The sequence below is a fragment of the Aquila chrysaetos genome, chromosome 20 (assembly GCF_900496995.4).
Source record: "Aquila chrysaetos chrysaetos chromosome 20, bAquChr1.4, whole genome shotgun sequence".
Lineage (NCBI taxonomy): Eukaryota > Metazoa > Chordata > Aves > Accipitriformes > Accipitridae > Aquila > Aquila chrysaetos.
Window position 1 is genome coordinate 14313722 of NC_044023.1, and position 18734 is coordinate 14332455.

The 18734-nt window shown below is 52.3% G+C and overlaps 2 protein-coding genes across 4 annotated transcripts; one reads left to right on the forward strand and one right to left on the reverse strand.

Moving 5' to 3' along the window:
- Positions 1 to 70: 70 nt before the first annotated feature.
- P4HTM (prolyl 4-hydroxylase, transmembrane) lies at positions 71 to 18121 on the reverse strand. Its single transcript, XM_030043413.2, has 9 exons — positions 17812 to 18121; positions 17659 to 17740; positions 8144 to 8334; positions 7014 to 7110; positions 4751 to 4913; positions 2942 to 3127; positions 2421 to 2511; positions 1733 to 1856; positions 71 to 442 (listed from the first exon to the last, which is right to left on the reverse strand). Exons 1-9 carry the CDS (start codon positions 18073 to 18075, stop codon positions 219 to 221), a joined length of 1422 nt encoding a protein of 473 aa, XP_029899273.1. The 5' UTR covers positions 18076 to 18121; the 3' UTR covers positions 71 to 218.
- On the forward strand, positions 10450 to 15993 carry LOC115353697 (secreted frizzled-related protein 5-like). 3 transcript variants are annotated; one of them, XM_030043414.1, is made up of 4 exons: positions 10450 to 10820; positions 11571 to 11743; positions 12674 to 12763; positions 13621 to 15993. In XM_030043414.1, the coding sequence occupies exons 1-4, from the start codon at positions 10495 to 10497 to the stop codon at positions 13953 to 13955; spliced, it is 924 nt and encodes a 307-aa protein (XP_029899274.1). In that variant the 5' UTR covers positions 10450 to 10494; the 3' UTR covers positions 13956 to 15993. The 3 variants fall into 3 exon arrangements, with proteins under 3 accessions (XP_029899274.1, XP_029899276.1, XP_029899275.1); XM_030043416.1 differs by having other exon boundaries at positions 13624 to 15993; XM_030043415.1 differs by having other exon boundaries at positions 12677 to 12763.
- Positions 18122 to 18734: the final 613 nt, after the last annotated feature.

Consider the following 18734-nt stretch of genomic DNA (forward strand, 5'->3'; position numbering starts at 1 on the left):
CGCCACAGACCGGCCCGTCGCCCATTGGCCGGGCCACGTCGCCCCGCCCCCGGAGCACGCGGAGGCGGCGCCGGTCTCTCCACGCTTTATTGGCGCGCGACGCGGACCCGCCGCGCACGTGGCCCGCGGACCCGCCCCTCCGCCCAGCGTGGGAAAAGGCCACGTGCGCGCGGCCGGGCCCCTCCGCCGTGTCTGTCCGTCCCCCGTCCCCCCCGACCCTACAGCTCCAGGTGCACCCCGCTGTAGGCTTTATCCACTGTCCACTCGCCCGGGGCTCCAGCCCCGGCCTCGGCCCCCGCGTAGCGCTCCATCTCTTGCTGGAACTGCAGCTGCCGCCGGCGGTTGGGGTCCACGTTGATCCAGTTGTTGGCGATCCACTTGGTGCCTTGGGTGACCAGGCAGCCCCCGTGCAGGGCGAAGTCGTCCAGCTCCCCCACCCAGCCTGCAGAACGAAGCCTTGTTAGGAGGCGGCGAGGAGTGCTGCGGCACGGGCAGGGACAGGCGGGCCGCACAGGGAGGCACGGCCAGTGAACGCTGAGAGCAGCTCTCCTGCCCAGAGCGCCTGCTTGGATTTTGGCTCAGACACATCTTCTTAACAGGAGTTGGCGCCTCCTGACACCCCTTCATCTTAGTGCCACCCCACCCTAGCACCTACAAAGAGTTCACCAGGGCAGGCTGCCCAAGTGCAAAATGCTTGTTGCCTCCATGTCTCCACTCGGCACAAGGGGCTCTTGCATTCTGCATCACAGCTGCTGTTTTTCTCAACTCTTCCCCAAAGGGGAGGCTGGCACGGAAGAGATGGGTGCTGCCGCTAGAAGGCCTGTGGAAGTCAGGGGCTCAGGGCCACATTAGAGATTGCATTTCAGCAGTTCTAAATGATCCTCTTTTTACAGAGGTCCCATCGTTTTTCTGTGGCAGACTTGCATCAGCAGCCGCCTTCCATTTAGGAAAAATTTGCTCATAAAAACACAACAGGGCTCTTCTTACAGGAGAGTGATGGTCTTGATATTACCACCCAACAGCCCAAATGCTGGTCTTGTGACCTTCTAGAGATGGAAACATGGGCCGCTCCCAGGGGAGCTGGAATGCTATACTCCTTCCTCCCACCACTGCTCAAAATCTGCCATCGAAACACTCTGGAGTCATACTCACCAGCAGCCTGGAAGATTCATGTCAATCCCCCAGCTTGCCTGTCAGGGAAAACCACGCTGCGCTTCTTGAGAAAAACAGCCCCAAGGACACATATCAACAGGCTGCGGCTCAGCTATAAAGCAGGAGCTGGCCCCAAGCACGGCAGCGCCTCGCGCGGGGTGGACCATGCCTCCCTGTGCTGCAGAGCTGACGGCCGTGCCTTTGTCTACCTCCCCTCCCCACCCCTTTGGGCAACACCACATCAGTGAAACATTTTGAATTGCAGACCAAGTTTCAGCAGGAGTTTCAGCTCGCACAGCGGGATGGGAGGCAGCTGGCGATGGCTAGTGCAGCCAAGGTCTTTGTTTGCTAGCTAGTCCCGTCCCCCAAAGACATCAGGAGCCACTGACCTACTGCCTGTAAACAAAGGCCTTTCAGAGTCAGGAAGCTCCTACCCAGCTGGTGACAAGTAGACTCTACAGTTCCCACTAGCAGGCAGCTACCACCCTTTGGCTCTCTTCTGAGCATCTAGCCGCCGCAAGGCTGTCACCTCCTGCAGTCCTACCCCTCCCAAGAGCCGAGTCTTGAAACAAGCCCATACCTTCTCCGTCTGACAGGTAGTTGTACCAGAAGACAGCAGTGCCTTGCTGAGGTTTCACTCGCAAATTGCCCTTGTCGCAGTTTTTCCGAGTATCTCGCAGGTCAACGTCGTTCTGGATCAAAGACTGGCAAGAAACCACAGAGAAGGTGTTGCAAACAGGGCTGGAACGAAGTGCACGCACTGGGCTGCCTCTGCTGCCAGGCGTCATCCTGCCCTTTGCCTGAACACCCCACAGGAACAGCTCAAGGCTGATGCTGGGCAGGACAGGGCTTTCACAACCCACCCGGAGCAGCCAGTTTCACTCCCCCGGAGGTCCATAACCTGTTTCTGAGCAGCTGCCCATTCCTTAACATATTGCCTGACAGGAGCACAACATACCTGCCAAGACTTAGTCTGAGGAAAGCTGCCCAGACAGAAGCGAGCAGGACTCGTGTTATGGCAGCAAGGCCAAGATACAGCCCCTCACACCTCTAAGTGGGGAGAACTGCAGCTGTCAAAGCCCTGCGCCTCTTCCCTTGGCCTCAGAGGGAGAAGACCGTAAGCGGAGCACAGCTTCCCCATGCTCTAGCTACGAAGGCTAAAGTCCACCAACCTCACGCACAGGACCCCTCCTGCAGCCACAGCGAATAGACATTCAAAGAGGGACTCAAAATCCCCAGGGGGTAACATGTAGGTGAGATTCATTTACCATCTCTTCGTACGTCCTGTTATCAGCTATAGGAAAGACTGTTTCACCTCCCCCAGTCACATTGTTCAGGTAGAACAGCACTGTCACATACCTGCAAGACACAGGGGCTGTCAGGGGACACAACTGGAACAGGAGGAGATGCACAGGGGCTGTCCGTACCCTGCCCCTCCACCATACATACAGTGGTTCCTCCAAGACATCACAAGATGTGTGATTTGCACCATCAGCTTTTCTCCAAGGACAAGACAAGGACAATAAAGAAAATACCCACCCACAACGGTGAGGGGGCATTTCTAACCTCTGGTGGGGATGGCCCAGCAGCATTGCAGAACCACTCTGCCCTCCTTGTGTGGACCCACAGGATTCGCCCACCTCCCCCTTCAAACCCCTTCATGCCAGCGATCTCCAGAGCTGGTTTGCGAGCCCACAACCTGAGCACCAAGTCCCACGCGAGGTGAGGCGAAACAGCTCTCCACACCTCTTCTCTAATGCGTTCCAGGTTGTGCCAAGGCAGACCTTACCGGCAGGAGGTCTCAAACGGAGCGCTTTCATTGGCGACCAGCTTCGTGTGGCTGCAGGCGGTCTCGGGGAAGACGGGGCCACTGTCCATGTGGGCATGGTAGTGCCCTCCTTGGTCGTACCGCACAACCTGGAGGGGCTCGCTGTGCTCCACAATCTCGGGGGGCAAGCGAGTCAGGCGCATTACCCTGGGGAAGAGGAGAGAAGAGCAGGTGAGGAGAAAGCACCGTCACCCTGGTCGGCCACTAGTCCCAAGCAGCGAGTAAATTCAGAGAAAGATAAGTCCCTTTCCCAACAGACCAGAGAGATGGATGGGCTGCAGCAAGCACGCCAAGAGATAACTAGGTCCCTACAGATCTGTTGGACCATCAGCATCAGCTCAGAAAGTCCTTGTCAGGGTTAATAAAAAAAACCCCAAAACCGAAGGGTGCATCTCCAGCAGGACTGCTCTCAGGAAGACTTTGCTTGCTCAGCAAGATCCCTTCTGTGTGTGTCCCTGGAGCCTTCATGTGCCATCTCATGGCTTCTCTGGACTCCTGCACACCACCTACAGACCTCAGGGACTGTTAGCAAAGCACAGGGCCCCTGCTGAGAGTGAACAAGAGACTAGCTCTAGGAATATTCTTGTCACCTAACTCACCTTTCCCTGTTGCCTTTTCAGCAGCCTCCCCCCAGGGCAGAGGGGCACTGGAAGTGATCAAGGAGACCGGAGCCCTCCTGCTCTGGGATTTTTCCGCTGCTACATCTGAGATCATCCCCAAGGCAAGCAGGTACGTCTCGAGACCTGCCAAAGAACACTCAGAGCTCTGAGAATCCAGACTGGTGAAGCCCTTGGGGCAGGTGCAAAGGGAACGCAGCACCCAAGCAGGATGGCAAAGCCCCTCCAGGCACCGCATAGTCCCAGGGAGGACTAACAAGCCTCCTTCAGTGCTATGTCTTCACGTCCTTGTAACAGCAGCCAACTGAAGAGCGTAAAAGCAGTATGCCGATGCCTGTGTGCGCTGGCTAGCTGGCACGGAGAAGGTGGCAGCCAGAGCCTGCTCTAATCAAGGCAATATGCAACCCCATTCTCCCGCTGGAATGCACTGAAGAAAAGGAGCGGCCAACAGCCGTTTTCAAGCCTCGGGACAGATTTTACCCACCCATGTTCTGGGCGAGGACCAGCGCCACAAGAACAAGGGAGTCTCCAGCCAGTTATCTGAAACTCACCACGGCTAAATGATTTGGCCTGCATGCTGGGTTTCAACGCTTCCCAGTACCAAATCTGTGATGAAGGGAAGGGTAAGAGGTTCTCCCGTCTGCTGTGAGCTGCCCTGCGATACATGTGCTCGGAGGATTAAACTAACTCGGCTTACTTGAGGTGAAGTCATGCTTGTTAAAAAGTCAGCTCTGAACAGCTAAGACAGATTTCAGTGAAATGCATGAGTAACTAAAGCAAATGACAGTAACTACTGGCACCCAGACAGCATTGGAAATGGGCAGTTTCTCCCAGTAAGCTCATTTACTAATTAGAATGAATTATTTCATATAATGCCAAGTCTTCTTGGTTTTATAGGGCTGTTCCCAAAAGTGAATGGAGATGCTGAAAGGTTTGATTTTTCTTTTTCCTTTTCCATGGGACAATACAAATTCTTGTTCTAATGAAAACCTCCTCTCCCCATTTTGTGTCTGTGTTCATTGCTCTTTATACTGCAAAGACTTTCACGCAATTAGGAAGTGTGAATATTAGCAAGTCTGCCACTGCCTCTCCCAGCACAGGTGGTCCTCATGGCTAGACAAACCCAACGGCCCCTCGGCTGCCTGGCCCTTACCTTTGCCGTATGGCTCTCATGACCTGGTGTGCCCCCTCGCCCTGGTACAGCCAGGTGTGCTGGCTGTTGCGCACCAAGTCACTCATCTTCACTTTCTGGCTTCCCATGTACTTGTGGAAATCACGGATATTCAATCGTTTGAACTCCTCCAAACTCAGCACACCTAGGGGAAGAGAGGAAAAGCTGGCTGACTCTGGTGCAGGTAATAATAGTTCTTGGCGTCCTGTACTCACAGAAACCACCAGCTGAGGGCACTGCAGAAATTGCCTTCCTCAAACAAACCCCATTCAGGGTCCACCACTGTGCCCACCACCGGCTGCACCCGCTACGTGCAGGATTACAGGCCCCAGCCATGCTCTCGCCTTTAGCAGAGTAGAGGGCATACAGCAACCTGCAAAAGGGACCTGTTAGCTGCCGTGCAGGGTCAGAACTGGGACGGGTGAAGTACCATTTTGAACTTTAAAAAGCTCCTAAAACATACAAACCAATCCATCAAAAGAGAGAAATAGCCAATACAGTTCTAACATATGCAATCCCACAGCTAAAAAGCCTGCGCCACCTGATGCCTTGGAGCTTGTTACTTAGATATTTAAATAGACACGTGTAGGAGCAGAGTGGGACACCTCAGACCACATTTTCTACAAGACCCTGCATGGTAATTTAAAAAAGCCAAACCAAAACAAGCGGTACATTCTTCTGCATTTGTGTAATTGCAAAACATGAGTGAGAAATACAACAGAGTATGATCTTGCGTAAGTAGAAATAACAGAAAAGCCAGAGGTAAAAAGTGGTTTCTACTAACACAAGTATTTCTTGTTTGCACTCAACTGGACTCAACACGGGTTGGACTTTGGCCTTTGTCGGCTTCAGAAAAATCCTCACATTTGTTGTTTCCCCTTTCTGAAGAAGGGAAGCCCTGCACAGGGGACCAGGTCCCCAGGACCAGAGCTTGCGGAACGCTGCAGCGTGCTGTCTGGCAGCCAGCATGCATCATGGGCTGCGAGTGGAGCTCACTCAGGCAGCAAACCCAGTGCTGCTGTGGTGCCAGCTCTGCTCCCCAGGCACACAGCACCCTCCAGCAGGAGGAAGGACCAGCCCCCAGGGTCAGCCTGGGACAGTTCCTCAGGTGCCAGTGGTTGTGACCAAATTACCCACACCATTATTATTTCTAGTGTCTCCCTGTCCCCACTTCCCCTTACTCCATGTGGTCTTTGGTGATGCAGTGCCACATCCAGGTTGTGACCTCGTCTCTTGGTGTCACATACCAGTCTAACAACAGAGTGAAGCAGCTCTCTAGAAGCAAGGTCCTGCCAAGAGCACTTTAACAGGACCTTCCATTTGTTGATGTCCGGAACAGTGGAAAAGCCACTGAGGACTCAGCCATACGCTCCTGCCCCTGCCAAGAATGCCACCATCCCAGAGTAGCAGGGCATGGGGTGTCCTCCGGATATGTAGGCATTCACATGGGTACTGCTTCAAACCAACTCCTCCCGGGCAGCTCTCAACGCCAGGTCACTGGAAGAGAGCGTGCAGAGTCTGTGCGTTCACTTAATTTGATTAGGAAATGGAGAGTTGCTTAATTGAGGCCACTCTAATTAGAGCAGCAGAGGTTAGAGTGCATGTCCGGACCAGCGGGAGCCCTTGGGAGACCAGGAGCAGGAGGGGCTGAAGCGGCCTCATGGAATACAGAGAGTTTGCAGCGTCAGAGAGGGGGGTCAGCAACAAAGGCTGACCAACAAAACCACCCTCACTTCCACTTATTCTGCCCTCCCCTGCCAGTGATACAGGGCTCCCAGCCTGCTGCAGAAGTCTCCCTGAAAACAGGGCGGGGATCGGAGGGTGCAGCTTAAAAACTGAAGCCCAGGTAACAAGAGCTATGCAGTCAGATCCAGAGCAGTCTCTCAGACCACAGGAGCAGAAGCACACCCTGAAGGTCCTGTTACAGTGGGGCAGGAATCAAAGCAGGTCTGACAGGGGGAGGAGTTGAGAGTTGTGTTCTGGTCCTGCTTCTGCAAGATCCAAGCCCAGGCAGTGGAACTAGTCTGCTGCTAGACTGGTGATGAAGGGGCAGGAGTGCTGCGATGAGAGGTTTACACTGGTTTTAATTTTCTACAAAGGTCTCTAAAGCAGCGTTATTTTCTTTTGAAGAATACACCAAGAGAAACAGGCCTAGGCAGGGACACGGCTCTTGCTCTGCCCCACACGGCTGTGTGAGGTGTCCAGCGTGCTGAGGGTGAAGGGATTCCCATGGAGCTGCTCTTACCATTCCCATCAGGATCAGCCTTGACTGCAGTGTACATCTCCCGGATGTTTTCAGGGGTCATCCACCTGCCGTTCCCAAGCCGGGTGTGGGTCAACACCTGAAATTCATAAATGGATCAACAGCGGGCACTGGTTTCTCATACTACTGAAACCCTACAGACTCCCTGCTTGAGGCCTGGCAGGCTCTCCTCTGCAGCGCATCAGCCAGCCAGGCGTCAGCACATCTCTGCAGAAAGAAGACTGCAGTGAGAATTATCTGGCAGCCACACACAGTGTGTGGCTGATGAGTGCTGTTTGTTTCCAGTTTAGGTCATGGCAAATTACTGCTCGGTTAACCAGTCCTGAGGCAGAGAGGGCACAGCTCTTTCTCTTGAAGGGAAAGTAAAGCTATTGATGATAAAAGTGAATGCTTTTACTTGTCCAAGATAAGGGCTTGGAACAAAAAGGCTTCCTTTTCATGTGGACAGAGAGATGCAGTATCCTGGAGAGCTCTCAGCAGGCTCTGACCTCCAGAGAAAAGGAGCCTTGCCCTGGGTTGTCACTGCCACAGTTCCCCATACTCCACAATGCTTGCTGCCCACGGGACAGTACAGACCCGCAGCCCTACCTGAAACGGGAGCCCACGGGGGTGACATCCTTGAACTGCCAGCACCTGCCCTGACGCACCCTGCCATACTGGGCAAGGGTGCTGAAAAGCTGTGGACAAGGTGCTTGTTATCCCCCTCCAGGGTCGTTAACAGGGGTGGCTTTGCTGTGTCTTGTCAATTAGCACGGTTAGCTCCCCACAGGCCACACAAAGCAGTGCCTATGCTACAAACTCACTTCCCCAGGACACCCAGCAAGAGGAAACCCACAGCCCAAGGAACATTTTACCCAGCAAATTCAAAACATGCATCTCCTGCCAAGGACCCTTGCTACCTCCCAATAGCATGACAACTGCTGCACGTTCCCCCCAAAACTTCCATGCTGAAGGCCAGCACCAGTCTGGAGACATAAAATTAAGCAAATACTGATCAGTATATACTGGGGTCTGGCCCTACCCAAGCACATGAGTAATCAAGTGACTATCTGAGGAGGGGACCTGCCAGAAGGTCCCACAGCAAACCTTCCCCAGTTTGTCCCACACTCTACCTCTTTGAGCTGCAGCTGCCCATCCTGATTGTGGTCCAGCAGATTGAAAATGTCCATCTGGCTGATTTCTATCATTTCCATGGCTTCCTCATAGTCATCCGTTGGTAGGATCTGGCTCTTCTGCAGCCCCTTCAGCTGTGCCAGATGGACGATGAGCTTGCACTCTTCCTCCGTCAGGAAGTCGGGAATTTCTGCAGCAAAAGTGTGAGCAGCAACAGAGACTGAGGAACTGTCACAGTGGGACCCCATACTGATGGCAGGCCACTCAGAAGAAAAAAAAAAACGTGTGTGGGGAAATTTAGGAAACTGCCCAAGTTTGGGACATTCAAACACATCCACCCTTCTACCAGAAGAGCTCTCAAAGAGCACACACCTGAGCTGCTGGAGGTGGTTATTTTTACAGCAGCAGTTCCTAAATGTTTGGATCCAGGGGTCAAGCCCTTAAACTCTCTCACAGATACCACAATGGACAAAGGAGTGAACAAACACGTGCATATCACTGCATATTATCACTTCAAAGGTGACATGTGGATCACAGTCTGGGAACTGGTGCTCTACAGGAAGGGAGGCTAAAAATCTTTATGGTGGGCAGTGGTGATGGCCAGGGTTTCAGGCTTCCTTGCTCTCACATGGAGGGGGTGGCAGTTTGCACAAAACCAAACGCCTTTCAGGGGAACCTGGCACAGTGCTCTACTATGAAATTCAAACAGCAAAGAGACAACTTCCAAACTTATTCCCACTCATTCCCTTGGTCCCCCACTAAAAATGGTCTTCAAACGCAACACTAAAGGGGAAGACACTGTGCATGGTGGATGCCACGCTCCATACCAGCTGGTATCACCAGCTTTCCTTTGCAGCACACCACCAGCAGCAATCAGGCAATACCAGGATCCCAAGCAAATTTAACTGCAGAGAAATCCACTGATGACGGTGAAGCTAAGAGATTTCTAACTGCATGGTGCACTGGGCACACACTTGCAAAGCACTGGCAAGGTCCCCTTCCACAGCACAGTTACATTGTGGCCCAGCAGGTTGAGAAGATCCTTCTGGCTGAAATCCCTCACTGCTACAGGGATCTTGTAGAGGTCAGCTCTTCAGGGATCAGCTGCTGAGACTTTTGAAGAGGAAAAGAAAATCCACCAAAGCAGGACAGGTTTAAGTGCTCCTAGGCCCAAGGTCCTGCTCTTCAAATTGCAGCCCCCTAGAGCTCCTGCAAGTATGTGCCAAGGACACATTTTATCTCCACTACAGCAGCAATCCTCAAAGGGGGAAAAAAAAAAGTTAATTACTTCCATGACCTTAAATCAACCCTATCAGCTCAAACTGTCAATATGCAGTTGGCTTCTTGCTAAGTACAGACCAGAACTAGCTCTGTAGAAAATGAGATGTTCCTGGGAAGCCCCAGCAACACAATGCAGCCGGCTGTATCCGTAACACCCTCCGAGGAAACAATTTCCGCCACAGGCAGCACGGGGTCCTTGTGCCAGAGGATGCTTGAGCGCTGGAGCTTCCGCTGGCTGGTTTGAACCTCATGGCACGGCACCACGTCCGAATGAACTGTGTGCTGGCAAGCAACGCCCCCAGTATTTCCAGTTCCCCAAACTGGGCTACAATAACGATGGCTTCTGGAATCTTAATTACGTGCTGGAGGAAGGACAATCCTGCTCTTCAGCGGTAGTAACGGGACTTTGTAACGAAGTAAAAATTCTGTTAACCGGAAAGCACGCTCTGTCACGCAGGTTGCAAGGTGAGGGGGTTTCCAGCTAAGCACCGCCAATCTCATCTGCAAACAACCTGGCTCCACAGCTACAAATTAGTTCCTCTCTGCCCTCAGCTCTCTGAAACGGTTAACTTCTGGCTGTGAGACCATCCTATCTCCCTGCTTCCTCAACAATAGATCCAGCTAAACAAATGCCTCCTAATTGACTTTGAGCAACACTTGATTGCTTTTACAAAAAACAAAAGAGAGGAAAACATTGGGGTTTATGAAATAATGACTAATCCTGGAGCAAGAGAAAGGGGATGGGTTGGAGCACTGGTGTCAAACAGAGATTCAATCTTGGCTGAAAGAGCCCCAAGACACATGGGCCAAGTCATTCATCCCTCCCCAACTGCCCTCATTTCCACACCTGCTGATCTAAGCCAAACCCCTGCTAAAATCCAAACAATCGGGGCCGCTGGCAAACGAAAATTGGAGCATTGTCTTCCCCATGAGGGCTCTGAAAGGGCCGCACTTAATGAGGATGGATTGACAGTGAGGTGGCTCATAGGCTATAAAAGGCGTCCCACAGTCAGGAGCAGCTCAGTCCAGGGTGTGCTGCCCGTTCGCCTGCTCCCAGCTTGCTCTGAGCATGGTCACGGCCCACCGCAGGCACCCCTCAAGGTCGGGCAGCCCATGGCTGCTGGGTCTCCTGGTGCGCCTGCTGCTCTGGGGCTCTCCAGGAGCCTGGGCGAGCTACCTGAGGAGATCCTCCAGCTGCACACCCATTCCACACCACATGGCCTTGTGCTACGATATCGGCTACTCCGAGATGAGGATTCCCAACCTGCTGGAGCACGAGACCATGCCAGAAGTGATCCAGCAGTCTTCCAGCTGGCTGCCCTTGCTGGCCAGGGAGTGCCACCCGGACGCTAGGATTTTCCTCTGCTCCCTCTTTGCACCAATCTGCTTGGACAGGTAAGATGTTTTTAGAAGTTATTTCAGCTCTGGCAAGTAACACTCCCCAAGAGCGCAACTGCATTTGCCTCCCAAGAGAAAATGCGTGCACTGTGATCAGCACAGTCCCCAAGAAGCTGGACTGCCCTGCTGGGCAAGAGGCAACTGGATTACCCAGCAGGGACCTTCCCTCTGAAAGTGAAACATGAGCATTTAATCTCGCAGGAGCAGAAACCTTATGTTCCCTCCTCTGGCTTTTCTTGCTCTCCCACCGCAGGCACCGTGGCCATCTCCCCCGGCCGCCCCCCTCACACACCGCAGTATCTGCTGGCACCCACCGGCTTCACCTCCCGCTTCCCCTGCAGCCCCCCGCCTGCAGCTCCTGCCCCAAACATGTAGAGGGTTTCTCAGCCCGACATTGCCAGCAGCAGAGAGAAATCCTCAGTCTTGAGGTGCAGCCATCAAAGTACAGAGCTGCTAAGGAAATTGGGCATCTAATTAGGCACCTGTAAAGGTAAGCAGCCTTTGCACAACTAGAGAAGATCCCTGGGTGTGGGGAAGGGCTTCTGGCAGCAGCCTGTATCAAACAGCCTCATCCCTCCTGTCCTCAAAAATCCGTTGTTTGTTTCCTGGGCATGAACGTTCAAAAGACATCAAAGATCCCCAAACAGCTCTCCTAGCGCTACAGTGTGCAGCGCGGTGCCAGGGCTCGACCCTCAGCCTGCTGCCGGGGGGAGTCCAGAGGTGCTGCAATCCCCATCCCCTCCCCAGGCTCATCTACCCCTGCCGCAGCCTGTGCGAAGCCGTCAAGAGAAGCTGTGCACCCGTCATGGCTTGTTACGGCTACCCCTGGCCCGAAATCCTGAACTGCAGCAAGTTTCCTGCAGATCATGAACTGTGCATCGCAGCAGTGTCCACAGATGAAAATTCCTCGAGCAGGAGAAGTAAGTTTTTTTTTTTTCCTCATGTTATTCCATATGTAACACTGAAAGCTCAAAAGGATGTGCCTGTGCCTTGTTTCTATTCCTAATATTTCTGGTTGTAAGCTATATTTAAAAAAAAAAAAAAATTCTAAATTCTAGTTTTGTTCTCTCTGGGAACTCCGTCGTGTCTAAAAAATTAGCGTAACGTTGACTGCAGCTTGTTCCCCTCTCTACTGTATTCATTAGCTCCCTGGGTGCCGTCAGACCATGCAGGGTTTGGGGCAGAGGAAAGGAATCGCTGTAAAAGCCTAACACTCAGGCACAGCATGAGAGCTTGTGGTGTGCAGGCTCCAGGCGGCGAGACGTGCTTCCAGCGGAGCTAAAGAGCTGCAGCCCTGATCTTTCAGCTGTGCCCAGGGTTTAAAAACATGCAAAAAGAAATGTTTTGCAAGCCTTCTCTTGAAACATTAGGAAACACCACAAAGGGGCACGAGCCTCTGCAGACATGAGTTACACAAGAAAAAAATCTTAAAGACTGAAAGACTAAATTAAACACCCAGATACTGATAAACACTGGGGGAGATTCAAGAGCAGTTAAGGGGAGAACAGACACCTCATTTCAGCATCACTGGATGGAGTCTGGCCATACCAGTGGCTTTACTGTTTCATCCAAACTAGAAGATCTTCATTAAGCATTTTCGCTGCTGCTTTAACATGCAGCAACACACACAAGCCTAAACAAAGCAGGACAAGCAGTGTCTGCCTCACCCACAGAAAGGAGAGCGTAACATTTTCCCACCCTGGCACTCCGAGCTCTTTCTCCAGGGACTGGGTAGCTCGGGAGGAAGCACCACTTGGAAACAGCAAGCCACCACTCGCAGCTCTCAAAATTTCATTATGCCTTTTCCAGTGAAGCTTGACAAGGGTGTTATAACCAAATCTCTGTTGCAGCAGTGCCCCGAGCCAGCTGCAAGGACTGCGAGCTTGAGGAGGCCAGCACTGCCAGGGAGATCCTGGAAAACCTCTGCGCCAATGATTTTGGTGAGTACCACCATCTCTTCCTCCCATTCCCTCCAGCAGCCAAGTAGTGGCACGGACAGAAAATGGCTTTGCCATAACAAACTGACTTGGAGGAACTGCAGCTTTTACAGCAGATCCCAGGGATTTTCAGGTCCCAACTTACTTGTTAGGTAGCAGGAGGGCCCAGCTCCAGGCAGCACCCAAGGTGAAGACCTGCTTTTATTTCTGTGGGCTCTGATTTGTTTTGGTCTGTGGCTGCTAAACATAAGCACTACTCTGGTTTTCCCTTGGAGACCAACATTTCAATCAATGCCCGTAAAAACCTGTAGCAAAATCCACGTCAGCTATTTCAAACTTCAATACTGTTGCTCTAGTAATGTGACTCTCCCTCTCCTAGCCCAAGCAGGTGGCAGCACTGGCTCTGCTCAATCAGCTGGCAGGAAGTTTTCAAGATACTGTCCTGAATTCAGACACACAACCTTCATGAAAAAAAAAAGTTAAAAATCCTGGGCAGGTGGCAGTCATGTCACCTCCTGAAATCCCAGCTCAGAGAACAGTCAAGTAATTTGCACGACACCAGGACGTTGATGCATCCACTTGCTTGTGCCCCTGCTTCCTACAGGGTTTCTGCCCATGCAGCGGTGCTGACATGCCTTTGCCACTCTCACGAGAAAAGCGGAGTGAGAAGAACTGTGTTCAGTACTGGAAACTAACCTCAAATGAGAACTTTTACAAGTTCACTGCAATTACAAGAGCTTGGATGGATGCATCAGCACGTTACAGAAACAGCAAGAAAGCCTTGTGTTGGCTGTGTGTTTAAGTAGGTAAGAGCTATGAAAAGTAAACAGAACTAACAGCTCTTTTTCCAACCCCCACAGCAGTGAAAATCCGAATCCTGAGGAAGAACACCACCACCACCATCTCGGACTTCGACCTGGACCCCTCCAAGGTGGAGGTCCTGAAGCACGGCCCGCTCCTCAGAACTGAAATCCCCGCCCGGCTCCAGCAGTGGCTGGACATAGATGCTACCTGCGTCCACAACATCATGAGAGGCACTCACGCAGGGGTCTTCGTTGTAAGCGGCGAAGTACAGAGTGACAAAGTGGTGGTGAACAAGGCCTACGCCTGGCAGAAGAAGAACAGGAACCTGCACCAGGCGGTGCGGAGGTGGAAACATCACCGCTGCCCTGAACAGGCTGGCCGGAAGGTCTGAAAAATCTCAATTCCAACAATAAGAAACTGCTCCCTTCCCTATGGCTAGAAAACTCCTTTCCCTGGCAGTTGGTGTTTTGGAGATGTACAGTCCATATTTTTAGGTGATTTGAAGCAGTCATAGTCCACAGATAGGGCCTGTTTTCCTGAGACAGAGCTTAAGGATACAGATTTAACATATTCCTCTCGCAAGGCTCTGCAGATCCAGGACTTGGAATGGATGGCTTTGTGTAGGATCCAACAGCACAAGAAAACTGAACTGAACTCCACAGGTGAGCCCAAACTAGAAGAGACCTTTAGTAACAGCTCCTTCTAGTTCTTGTCATCAAAGTTGATAGCCATTTCAGCTTCGTTATTTGACCCTGAGACACTAATGCTGTCCAAGTGCCTGCTTGCTTTCTGTCCAGAAAGATTACACGGAAGTCTCCCTGACTGCTAAGTGATGCTTTTTGTATAATGGAGCAAATAGTTTACTCTTGAACAGTCCAAGGTAAATTAAGGGGGAGGGGAACCCACCCCAGCAATGCCTGCCCCCTTAAAAAATGAATGCTAAACTCTGCTCTTGAGCAGTCACTCAGGCTGTCCCTTCAGCTTGCTGCGCTGAGAGCTGATGAGCATCCGCACAGGTAAGAGGAAACAGCCATTCTTGAGCAAGAAAAGCACAGAGCAAAGATAGCTGAGGGTTTCTGCATAACAGGGAAAACCATTTTTTAATGTCAGAAATTCAGTTTGGATCAGAAGATTCTGGTAACTGGGCAACTACTGAAGATAGCAAGATATCACAAGAGCCTTGAAAAAGAGCAGAGCAGGAGTGGGACATCAGCTGTTTAAACATCTGCTTTGGTGTGCAACAGCAGCTTTGCTTGGGACTTGGAGGTGAGCCCCAGCCACAGCACAATAGGTGCTACTTGCAGTTCCGATATGGGAGGGCGGGGAGAAACGTTACACAGCTGTCTGGCTGTCCACCCACATGCAAGGAAGACAGAAAAGGTGGCAAAACTCAGTCTCACCAAGTTCTCTGCAGCTCACTCTCTCACCGAAGTAAGTAGGGACTGTAATTCCCTGTAGGGGTAAACACAGCTATAGTTCTATGCTCCAGACCACAGAGCAGAAAACAGCAAATCCCCAAATGAGAAAACAAGTTGGATTTCTACTGCCTAACAAACAACTGTCCATGGAAAGTTTTCTACACTGGATTAAACTTGGGACTGAAATAAGAGGAAAAACGGCTTTTGGGAGAAATGCGTTCTGCCTTGTTCATGACGCCTGCAGTCTCGGTTGTGGAAAGAGCCGCCCGGTTTGATGGAGACACATTGCCTCCCTGTGCTCGTAAAGCACACCAACAACCCGTGATGCGATCTCCTCTTCAGATTTAGTGTGGGCTGAGATGAGTGCTCAGACATTCACTCTGAAATTCAGCTGTGCCCTGACATTTGTGCAGTGATTACTTCTGTTCCCTAAGGCTCAGAAGAAAAACACAGCGAGATTTCCTATTTTTATTCCTCCCCACTGCCTTGTCTTGCAAACTGCCACCCAATCCACAGAATCTGCTGCCAGGTGGTCCCTGCAACGGCAGTATCTTCAGAACAGACTGCGTTTGGAAAACACAACAGAACACATAAAAGCTCTGAAGGTTGAAAAGGCTTTGTCTGATATTTGTTTTCCATTAATAGGATTATTTGATTACTAGTGTTTCCTAACTAAAAAATGCACAGATGGTCTGACTTACAAGCTTTAGAAATGACGTCTCGTAGCCAGAGGGGGGAAAAAATAGGGCAGGGACTTTTTCATAGCTCCATGAAATACGCTTGGGTTCAATGCAGATGACTTACCCACATTTAAAAAACAAACCGCAGGTTCCCCTATGGTGCCCAGTGCCATGCTCCAAAGCACAGAGCTCACATTAAATCATTAATGAGCTGTCCCAGAAAAAATCCCCAGAAATTCAAGAGTCCTTCTTTGCTAGTGACTTCTGGGTTTGTCTAACACAACCAAGTTAAATACACACTTCCACTAATTTAAACAACAGCCATGCAATAAATCAGGTTTTTTAAACCAGCTGATGTAGATTGGTACTATTTGCATAGATAGAGAAGTCTCTGGAAGTCTTTTAAAGTCAGAGCTGGCTCCTGGCAGGTTCATCTGGGAGATAAAAGCTGTCTTGCGACTTGCCGTTGCTAAATAAGGGACTCCTTATCAAAGGACAAAGGAGAACAGACTCGCGTGGCATCTCAAATGTTGAATGTCCATCACTGTCTGTGATACCATCCTCAGGGAGCAAAGCTTCCCTCGGAACCAATGGAGGTGCCAGAGTGACAAGTTAAAAGTTGTGGGATTAGTGCTGCCAGGACCAACCTGCCTTTTCTCAACTTCAGTACCTTCCTTGCAGGCCAGGATGAACTCTTTCAATTAAGCGGTACCGGTAGAGCAGAGAAGGTGGAAACAGGAGTTTCCCTGAGTGAAAACCAGTGATTGCCCCAGACTGTGGTTCTGGTAATGCCATAATTGTTTTTTGATCGCTGTGGGGTATCAGTCCCAGGTTGGTCTGTCTGTTTACTGAATGTCAGGCAGAAATCCACTTAGAAATTTGCAAACCATGAGTACCACATATGTAGAAATGACAAAAGAACTTTGTGTGTTTCTTCCAGGTACTTACAGCCTTAAAGGAGTTTAATAAGAAACCTATCTGATTTATGGCCAGGCTTTCAGTGTATATAGCCTATCTGGAATCAGAAAAAAACCCTCTTTTTATATTATTGAGACAGCATCTAAAAGACTGTCAATGCTATCTTTTCAGAGACAACAGGTTTTCTCTGACTTTGCAGTAGCAGGAATTTTGTAATCATCTGTCCCCAATACTTAATTTGTATATTCTCAGTGGATTTCCAGAACACAGAGTTCAATTAATGAGACCTCACCAGTCACAGCAAAAATCATGGAAAGGTAAAGGTTCTAAAATCTCTGAAAGACAGATGTTGTGTGGTTGTGCATCAGAGCAGCCAGAAATAAAGATAAATCTAGAACAGGACGCAAAATGGTGGAAGACATTAAACCTATCAATTATCCTGTTACTCATTTCCTCAGCACTGAAGCACCAACACTAAATTGCTTTATCATCATTTATTACCAAAAGTTTGGGGATCTCTTGTCCCTTCCTAATACCAAGCAGCTTCTTCGAGGTCATCTTCAGCGATCTGCTGTCTACGCACGCTATTTTAAAGGGAATCTGTAAGAACCTGAAAAGGTTAATCTTCCAAATTCTTCTAAGTGGGCCATCCAGAACACGTAACCTCCGCAAAATACCTTAAACAAAATCACACTCTTTTTAACGCAGCCCCAAGGAAAAGTAGCACAGGGAGGAGAAGGGAACAGGCGAGAAGTCGTTTTCCCCCGAGTGGGTGTAAGACAGCGGCGGGTGCGAGATAGACCCCCCCCCCCCGCCGTTACGGCAGCAGCGGTGGAAGCCGGCAGGGCAGCGCGGCCGGCGGCAACCTCCCAGACCTGCCTGCCGGGACCCGCGGCCGCCGCTCCCACAGCCCCGGCACCGGGTGACGGCCGCCAGCCGGCCCCGGTGTGGGGGGGGCGTCCAGCCGCTGGCCCGCTACCGGCGTGCCTGGGGGGCCGGCAGCAGCGCGGGCCGGTCTCCGCCGCGGCCCTACCGGCGGGGAGAAGGCCGGGGGCGGGTCAGCGCGGCCGGTACTCACCGAAGAGGAGCGGCTTGAGGCTGAGGGTGCGCACGGCGTGGACCCTGCCGGGCACCAGCTCCACCCGCTGCGTGTGGCCCACCTGCGGGGAGAGCAGCGGTGAGCGGCGGCGCGGCCCCGGCCCCGGTCCCCCACCCCCCGTCGCGGCCTTGCCTTGATGCCCTCGAGGCGCGGGAGGGCGCGGGCGGGCGGCGGCGGCGGCGGCGGCGGGGGGGCGGCGGGCGGCCCGCCGGCCTCGCCGGCGCTGAGGTGCACGAAGAGCAGCAGCCCCAGCACGTTGAGGACGTAGAGGTGGGCGAAGACCATGAGGACGAGGAAGTAGGGCCGCGAGCAGACGGGCCGCGGGCGGCCCCCCGGCGGGCCGGGCAGCGGGGGACCCTCCGACCGCGACGCCGCCGCCGCCGCCGCCGCCGCCATCGCGCCCCCGGCCCGCCAGGCCTCGCGCGTCACCCCGGCAACCGCCCGGCGTGCTGCGTCACGGCGCCGCGGGGCGGGGCCAGCGGAGGGGGCGTGGCGCGGGAAGGCGCAGGTGTGGCGGCGGGCACCGCCCTCTCCCCCCCCCCCCCCGTGTCCCCCCGTCCCAAGAAGAGCCAGGACACCTCCGAAGTTAGAAAGTCACAATTTATTTCAAATAAACCAAGGGCACACCTCTGGCAACCGTCTCCCGGGCGGTTTCCGCCGCCCCTGCCCCTCTCCAGTGCCTGCGAAGAAAAGCGAGGGGTGGCAGCAGCTCTGTGGGCACCCCCACAGCGCAGCCCCCCACCCGCGCCGCCCCACAGCCCGAACCGGACGGGGGCGAGGAAAGGAATTCCCAGAACAAGTGCCTCATTTAAAAATAAAGTTCTATTTTTTTTTTCACCTGCTTAAAAAGTCTAAAATTTAAGAGTGCAAGACTATAGTACAGAAACCTCCTGCTGCCCCTGTCCCCGCGCGGGCACAGTGCACGTGCCACCGCGCAGAGCAGCAGTCATGCAGTTTACGTCATCAGTAGAAAATTTTTTTGTTACAGTCTGGGAAGCCTGAGGACTATTAGAGATGAGGCAGCCAATGCACTAACACAAGCGAAGCTGAAATAA